Source organism: Ciona intestinalis, chromosome 11, assembly GCF_000224145.3.
Source record: "Ciona intestinalis chromosome 11, KH, whole genome shotgun sequence".
Lineage (NCBI taxonomy): Eukaryota > Metazoa > Chordata > Ascidiacea > Phlebobranchia > Cionidae > Ciona > Ciona intestinalis.
In genome coordinates this window covers 4784842-4792284 of record NC_020176.2, presented here as the reverse complement: position 1 = coordinate 4792284, position 7443 = coordinate 4784842, and the positions used below count along the sequence as shown (strand labels likewise).

Here is a 7443-nt window from a genome sequence, read left to right as displayed (position 1 = left end):
TTTATTCTAACCCTCTGGCTCCATCTGGCGGGAAGAGTCTGTATACATAAATAAGACTTCGTCGTCGGCTTCGGTGAAATCGTCATCACTCAGTTGTAATACGTCATTGTACACGTCATCAGCTATTTCGCGTGCGATGATTCTACGTTCGTGCTCCTCGTTACCATGGCAACCGTCGTTGCTTCCATGGGAACCGACACTCGACCAATCAGGAAAGAACTCGGAATCCGAGTCGCTCGTGTCGTCATCGTTGCCATGGTAATCAGTGACGTCACCGGCGTTTAGCGAAGGTAGTCTGACGTCATAGGGTAGTAAAAATTCTTTTTTTCTTCTTACAGTATTCTCGACGGGTTTTGAAGGCGTTGCGCACTGAATGTATTTAAAATGAATGAATGTAACTTACTTATCCTCACATGGCGGGGCAATGACAGTCGTTACAACACAGGTGTTCTGTTTCATACACCTCGTGCGTGCTTAAGAGTTCCCACGCATGTAACTTTGTAGGTGATTATTCGGGCGGAAAGATTGGCGTATTATCTTAACAGATACAAACACGTAGCATTTTAAAGTTGACAGCCAAGCTTTTGGCAATACGCATGTAATAACTTACCGTATCCAAAATCCCAGACATTTTTGTATCATTTGCATCAGTTAAAAGTTGTTTCAATTTTGTTTGGATTTCATTTGTTGATTCGCTGCAATCGCTAAGCTCCAGTGGTTGTTCAGTTGCTAAAGGGTCTTCTAAATTATGGCGCATTTTTGCCTGCTTTGCGAAAGCAGAATTTGGTAGATTTTCTTTTTGTCGCTGGCATTTTCCTAAGTTACGTTGCGAATCAAAAGTGTTCGGATTCGTCGTGTCCATTTCTTCTCATTTAACAGTTATAAGTAACCGCAGGCATACTAATAAGTTTGTAATAAAAACGATACCTACATTTTTAAACTTAAAAATATCTAAACACGTTTAAATGTTTTTTTTTTATTGTTATTAAAACCACAAATTTCCACAATTTTGTTCTTTTGCATACTTATAGCATGGTCTATTACATCATACATACGTTTGTGACGTAGGGCAAATACAGAAAATAAAAAAAATCCTATGGCAATATTATATGTTGCAAAATTAACGCTTATTTTACAAAATTTATAATATTTTGTGCATTACTACAGCTAAAACATACAATATATCAATATTGGTTTTTACAGGAAAACATTTTTAATATTTTCGGGGACCATTTATTTGTCTGGCAACACTGGTAAAATATTGCCAACAGTGATGACAGTATTTTTTTGGGCGAAAATTTAAAATTGGGGAGCAAGGTCCAAGATTGTTTGAAAACTAAGTTGTATTAGTTCTGTAGCTACCTTGTTTATTAAAGTATTCCGACATTTTAGTTTTTTATCAACGTATCACGTATGTAAACGTAAATAAAAGATAACACAAAATTCATTTATTTCCTGATTTTGCATTGAATTATATGACTGTACTTCAAAGTTTAGGTTTTATTAGATTGAACTGCATTATCATTAGAATCTTTTTGAAGGGAAAGATATTTATGTGAAAAGTTTGGATACAATGCTGCTGCCGTACCGTGTCCAATACCTCTGGGGCCCATTCTTCAAAAGAAACGTTTTAATTGGGATGTGGTTGTCAAAATCTTAACAGAAATGATAATTATTAATTTCCAAATCACAGTAGATTTCATTTTCAAGCTTCTTTGAAGTAAACACAGACATGGTAAGTGTTCTAGTACAATTAAAATTTGTTTGTTTATACTAAGAAATAAAGAATTGATAAATAGGGATAAATACTTTGGTCTTCAAATATGAGATAAATATATCCTAGATACAACTAAAAAATAGGAGTGGCAACCATGGATAAGTCACTCAAGTCCCCAACCACGAGGATATAACCCAAGATAATGAATGACACGCTGAGTGACAGTAGTCTGTCTAGAAACAACCCCTGAGAGAGAGTTAATTATATCTTAGTGACGTCATATTGCTACTTGTTGTATGCAGTCATCATGCTTATGTATCGCATTAAGTCACAGGTCAGAAGACAAGGTTGTTCATTTAAATGCTTGTGGAAAGTTCTTAAGTGTGTTTAAGTAAGATTGAATTGGTTGTGTAGACTTAGTCAAGTTAGATAAGAATGTTTTATGAGGTTGTATTGTAGTGATAGTTGTTATTTGTGAATATTAATTAAGAAAGCTAAATAACTCCTAACCTTAACACAGCTTAGGAATATAAAGAAACAACTGTTAATGTTTTACAAATTTTTGCTACCAGACATATTTTAAGTCTTGCGAAGCTCTTTTTCAATTCGTTCTTCCCGTTCCTTTAGGAAAAGTTTACCATTCTATTTGTTATTGTGTATATTAGCAATTTTACTGAGCATATCTATATTTATACTGTAAACTTTATAAGAATATGCGTGATTTTGAATAACTCTAACACTATGACATCACAGAGAACGGACGACTGTGACTTACAATGGCGTTAATGGCTCGAGAATTTGACCAACCATGGTCCCTGTACCCTGCCATGTCTCGGTTTGGGGATTTCCCATCCAGAAACTGGAGTTACGGAGATGAAAGTTGGCCGTTGATGCGACGAAACCGACCGATGTCGTCTTGGATGTTGGAATCCACCAAGAGGTTTATGGAAATGGAGAAAAGATTCGATCAATTCATGAGTAGAGTGGATGGGAGGTGGGTTGGAGTCATAAAAGTATTATTGGGATCCCTAATTTTTAAAAACAGGGTGATATATAATATTTAGCACCACAGTTTTGACTTTTGGCCTTTAATAGAAAAAATTTTGGTATAAAGCCACCAAAAATGTTAAAATATAAAATATATTAAAATCAATATAATATACATCTATTGGTGCAGTTAGGAAAAAAAGGTTTGTGGGTCATGGATGCATGCAAAAATAAATAATTTGTTATCCCAAAAACTTTTGGTTTTATTACAAGCAAAATTTTAACGCCTTCGTTCCCAGGTTTCGTGGAATGTTACGCATGATTGATTTCGATGACGAGGTCGACGCGAGCTTGAAAATCCCGGTCGAGCACGACGGGGCAAAGATGGCGGTTGATAAAGGTGGGGATTATGGACGCAGGGCAGTTTAGGCCATCTCACATGTTACCTTTAATTAATACAGTATCACCAATTCACCTGTTACTTTGAATGTGTACCCAGATTATTCACATAGGGTATTATAATACATTTTAGGGGTGTATGCCCATGTTAGAAGCTTATGTGTAAGAGATCCCATATGGAAGCAGGTTTGATGATCTTACAATGATATTCATGATATTTCATTCCTCCCATAATAATATTAAATTTGTCAACTTCTAGCATTGTATTAATGACTTATACATAATCCAAAACTTACTAAACTACATAGTAGATAGTACGTGCATATCAACATATGATATTAATATACAATTTTGTTTGAATTATACAGCTCATTATAATTATACAGCTGTGTTTTCTTAGCCTATTTTTCTCCACCATTCAAAGTTTAATCATGACCCCTTTTATCTTTGCAGCTCCAGCAAGTACAAAAGGAAGATACAAAATAAACATCAACGTTCAAGACTTTAAACCAGAGGAGGTGACGGTGAAAGTAGCCGGTGGTAAAGTGGAGGTTCATGCAAAACGTGAAAGTAAGAATGAGGATAATGGGATGTACGCTTATACTTTCAGGTGAGACTCGTGTGTGGTTTGTTTACTACTTTTGTTTGTTTGTCATAGCTAAAAAGAAGTTCCACTCAGGGTTGTAAAATTTGTAAAAGCTCATTAGTTTTTGTAGCGAATGCAATGTATTGTGGTGTTGCTTTTATGAGGTTTTTACAACAGATTGTTACATACATGGTAACGCGTAACTGGGCTGGAGGTGTATGACACAGGACACCCTTGGTATAACGACTGTCGTTGCCCCACCATGCGAAGATAAATAAGTTACATACATGGTAACTTGTAAGCGTGCACGAGGTGTATAAAACAGAACACCTGTGTTGTAACGACTGTTGTTGCCCCGCCATACAAGGATAAATAAGTTACATTTATTCATAAATATTCTCAGGGAATTCCGGAGGTCCTTCACCCTTCCCGACGGTATGAAAACCGAGGACGTTACGTCATCGTTAACTGACGACGGAATATTAAAAATAGAAGGCCCGCACGATGTCGCTATAGAGCAACTGAAGAAACCCACTCTTGCTATAGGGGAAATCCCCATTAGTGTACAACACGGTAATTAACACCGCACGAAATTATTTTGTTTCGTTTTTCAAATTTGCACAATAAATATTGAAAGCACTTTCGTTCCTTTTGAGTTTATTATTCTGATTGCGGATTTTGCAAGATTGATTGAGTGCGTTACCTTGTTTGTAACTGGTTAAAATGACCGTTTTAGTTTCAGTATTTTGTAGTGGTGTGTAGCAAAGTGTATGATTAGTTTTTACTAATGGGAGCCGGACATTAGATAGTTGTATGATCTTGTTCTTGCTTGGCTGTCCTCTTCGTAATTTTACTGCGGTGGATTAGTATGTTGCACAATGCTATTTAGTTCTATTCTATATGGGTGAGGACCCGCTGCGTTGCAACCATGGGCAACCATGGGTCCTAGAATTTAGGCGAGGATTTCCCATACCCCTCGCTTTATAGTAACTAAAAAACCCATGGTTTGCTACTAAAAACGTTTGTTGTAGGAATCAATATTAGGTTTTAGTGATATTTTTCATGTTTTATTTATTAGTGGAAGTATAATGATATCATGACGTTATTTTCTGTACATTATTGATGTGCACATGTTGGTTTATTGGAGATGATTCTTGTGGAAAAAGTTGCGACATCACGCGTCCCCACTGCCCGTTGTACCTTCTACCACAGCTGTAATGTAAAGTTTTGTATAAGCAATAACAAATTGATCGGAGATATCTTAATGGTAATCATACATTTAGTAAGGTGGGGGAAGATGAGACACCTTTGGCACATAATATTCAAATACCCTGATCGTGTTTTAAACAAATAACAACGGTCTATGGGAGTCGAAAAGATGCGATTTTATAATTATATTTAAATGTTCCTTGTTTACTACCAATTGGGACACGAAAACGGATCGAAAAGATGTCCCATCTTTCCCCATCCTATTCTAATATGTAATACAATAAGTACTGACCTTCCTCCGCGCATGTTGGGGCAGCATTGTCCCACTGACCGTTTGCTCGACACGTAGCCGCATCTGCACCAACCAGTGTGAAACCAAAGCCACAGTAAAAACTTACTCGATCTGTTTCTAGCCATGTTGTTTGCGACGTAGGTTCCATGCGACCGTTTACTGGTGGCGTTGGTGGCGGGCACGTAGCTTGAAAACAAACATATATTTACGTTTCACGAAACGATCTATTTTGTTTATAAATAACCCGTTTGGTGATTGTAAATGTAAAACGGTCTTAGTTCTTTTAGTCTAGCGACAATATGTACATTGAATTCAGCGACCACGTTTTTATTTGACATTTTTTATCAAGTAGCGTTATCGGTTTCGTGTTTTTAAGTAATGTTGTTTTCTTGCTAATTCAGTGTTAGCGTAACCGACTCTGTGTTATGCAAAACATTTATATATAGTAGAGTGGGGGAGACGGGTCGCCTTTCGCACATATTATTTAAATTTTAGCATGAAACCTTATAGAGTAGAGCACTACACATAAAAAAATAAAAATAATACGTGATAAATTGTAAAATCTCTGTTTCTTTATGTTGATTAGAATATTTTACTTACAATAACAAAATGGCAGCGGTCTCCAATGCGCGACCCAACTGTTACCCCGACAGTAACTCAAGCTGTCTCTGCTACGAGTCTTGTAACCAGGACTGCACGTCACTGTTATGGCCGTGTTTCGGTTGTACTTGGATTTTAGTGGGCTGTAGTTTCCATTCTGTAAGCTCGGTGGGTCGCACTTTGCTAAAAGTTGTTTTTATAGGTATTTTTTAAAGTTGTGTTGTAAAAGCATTTTTCTCAAATTTGTTTTATCAATAAAGCAGCGCAAAAATTTTGAAATCTTACGTTATCTTATACGAATGGTGTGAGAAAGAAAGCCATGATTTAATATAACTTATTTATAAACACTTTTTACCTATCGAATTGTTACATGTTTTAATAACTGTTATTGTATATAAAGCACTCACCGTCGCGACCGCAATATGGGCTTGGAATCCAACGATACGACCCGTATCTCCTCCGGCAAGTACTACGTTGGCTGCGGGGTGTGTAACCGGCTTTACACTTAATGGTAATGACGGATCTTTCTCGGTGGTTTGAACTACGTGGTCTGTAGTCTCCATTGCGCAGTCTTGGTGCGTTGCAGCCGTCTGTTTATATATGGATAATTAATACTTGGTTTGGCAACGGGTTGTCCTCATGGAATACATTTGTATTCTAATATAGTAGGACGGGATAAGTTTTCATTCATATCTCGTTCAATTTAGTAGTTACAGAGAATATTTACAGAATTATTTAACCGTAACCCTAAAAGACTCTAAAATAGCAATGTTAATTGTTCAAACCACGATCTAAAAGCATGGGTTTAGTTACCAACATTGTCCCATCTTACCCCGCAGTTCTATAGGGTGACACACACGGCAGTTATGCGTGTAAACATGTCGTTCAAAATTCCAAGCATAACATTTTCAGTTTATTTGACGGCAAGTAACGTTTGGTAAAGTTGTTTGATCAGGGACGTACCTTCTACACATCTCGGTGGAGATGAAAACAGCCACGTTCCATTAAAACATGCGTTGTAGTTTATTGCTCCCTGCAACTTGTACCCTCTGCGGCAATTGTATCTCCCACCCACGCATACATTGTTCGCAAAACGACATTTGAAACCTCCGTTTACTGGCCGAGTTGGAATAGGCGGGCTACAGACTAAACGTTCATGTAGATTTAATTTTAGTTTAAACTAACATGCTAACAAATAAGAATCCACCCGCTACGTTACAAACCAGTCCATAACTTATAACCTTAAACCTGTTTCACTTTTTATCTTGTTACTTTCGTCTCGAATTAATGGATTTTATACATAGTTTATAGGAGATAAATAATTCTTACATTTTGGTCGCGAATCCCAGATATTCCCTTCACATGGTGCAAGGTGAATGCATACCAAGCCCACTATTGCAATCCAAGTTAAACCGGACATGTCGTTAAATCTGTATATACGCTTGTTTACACGTCTATATATCTATAATATAAGGGATTGGGCGTTGTGTGTCTTATATAGGATTGACCCACGGGTCAAATCGTGACCGAAGCACGAAAGACATACCCTACGGTAAAAAGACCTTCTAGTTTCAGTAGTTTTTCATGGCGTGTAGCAAAGTAAATATTATTTTTTACCTGCCGAAGTCGGCAATGATATATAGTTGTATGTTT

The 7443-nt window shown here is 36.9% G+C and overlaps 3 protein-coding genes across 3 annotated transcripts; 1 reads left to right on the top strand and 2 right to left on the bottom strand.

The window, feature by feature from the left end:
• Positions 1–6: 6 nt before the first annotated feature.
• Positions 7–1129, bottom strand: LOC100175909. Its single transcript, XM_002122578.3, has 2 exons — positions 611–1129; positions 7–369 (listed from the first exon to the last, which is right to left on the bottom strand). The coding sequence occupies exons 1-2, from the start codon at positions 860–862 to the stop codon at positions 7–9; spliced, it is 615 nt and encodes a 204-aa protein (XP_002122614.1). The 5' UTR covers positions 863–1129.
• A 405-nt stretch (positions 1130–1534) lies between these two features.
• LOC100177903 (body wall muscle protein HR-29-like) lies at positions 1535–4333 on the top strand. Its single transcript, XM_009861989.3, has 5 exons — positions 1535–1735; positions 2471–2711; positions 3004–3104; positions 3557–3713; positions 4093–4333. The coding sequence occupies exons 2-5, from the start codon at positions 2494–2496 to the stop codon at positions 4268–4270; spliced, it is 654 nt and encodes a 217-aa protein (XP_009860291.1). The 5' UTR covers positions 1535–1735; positions 2471–2493; the 3' UTR covers positions 4271–4333.
• A 401-nt stretch (positions 4334–4734) lies between these two features.
• Positions 4735–7255, bottom strand: LOC100178221 (complement receptor type 1). Its single transcript, XM_002125296.4, has 6 exons — positions 7120–7255; positions 6754–6936; positions 6198–6380; positions 5791–5973; positions 5191–5376; positions 4735–4901 (listed from the first exon to the last, which is right to left on the bottom strand). The coding sequence occupies exons 1-6, from the start codon at positions 7208–7210 to the stop codon at positions 4864–4866; spliced, it is 864 nt and encodes a 287-aa protein (XP_002125332.1). The 5' UTR covers positions 7211–7255; the 3' UTR covers positions 4735–4863.
• Positions 7256–7443: the final 188 nt, after the last annotated feature.

What these genes read in the sequence shown, in the direction of transcription:
- LOC100178221 (XM_002125296.4), bottom strand. Translation starts at nt 7,210, where the DNA reads ATGTCCGGTTTAACTTGGATTGCAATAGTGGGCTTGGTATGCATTCAC. An exon ending in CTGGGATTCGCGACCAAAAT is followed by an intron (nt 6,937 to 7,119) that starts GTAAGAATTATT and finishes ATGAACGTTTAG; the next exon opens with TCTGTAGCCCGCCTATTCCA. An exon ending in CCCATATTGCGGTCGCGACG is followed by an intron (nt 5,974 to 6,197) that starts GTGAGTGCTTTA and finishes AACAACTTTTAG; the next exon opens with CAAAGTGCGACCCACCGAGC.
- LOC100175909 (XM_002122578.3), bottom strand. Translation starts at nt 862, where the DNA reads ATGGACACGACGAATCCGAACACTTTTGATTCGCAACGTAACTTAGGA. An exon ending in TGTCTGGGATTTTGGATACG is followed by an intron (nt 370 to 610) that starts GTAAGTTATTAC and finishes AAATACATTCAG; the next exon opens with TGCGCAACGCCTTCAAAACC.
- LOC100177903 (XM_009861989.3), top strand. Translation starts at nt 2,494, where the DNA reads ATGGCGTTAATGGCTCGAGAATTTGACCAACCATGGTCCCTGTACCCT. An exon ending in AAAGATGGCGGTTGATAAAG is followed by an intron (nt 3,105 to 3,556) that starts GTGGGGATTATG and finishes TTATCTTTGCAG; the next exon opens with CTCCAGCAAGTACAAAAGGA. An exon ending in ATGTACGCTTATACTTTCAG is followed by an intron (nt 3,714 to 4,092) that starts GTGAGACTCGTG and finishes AAATATTCTCAG; the next exon opens with GGAATTCCGGAGGTCCTTCA.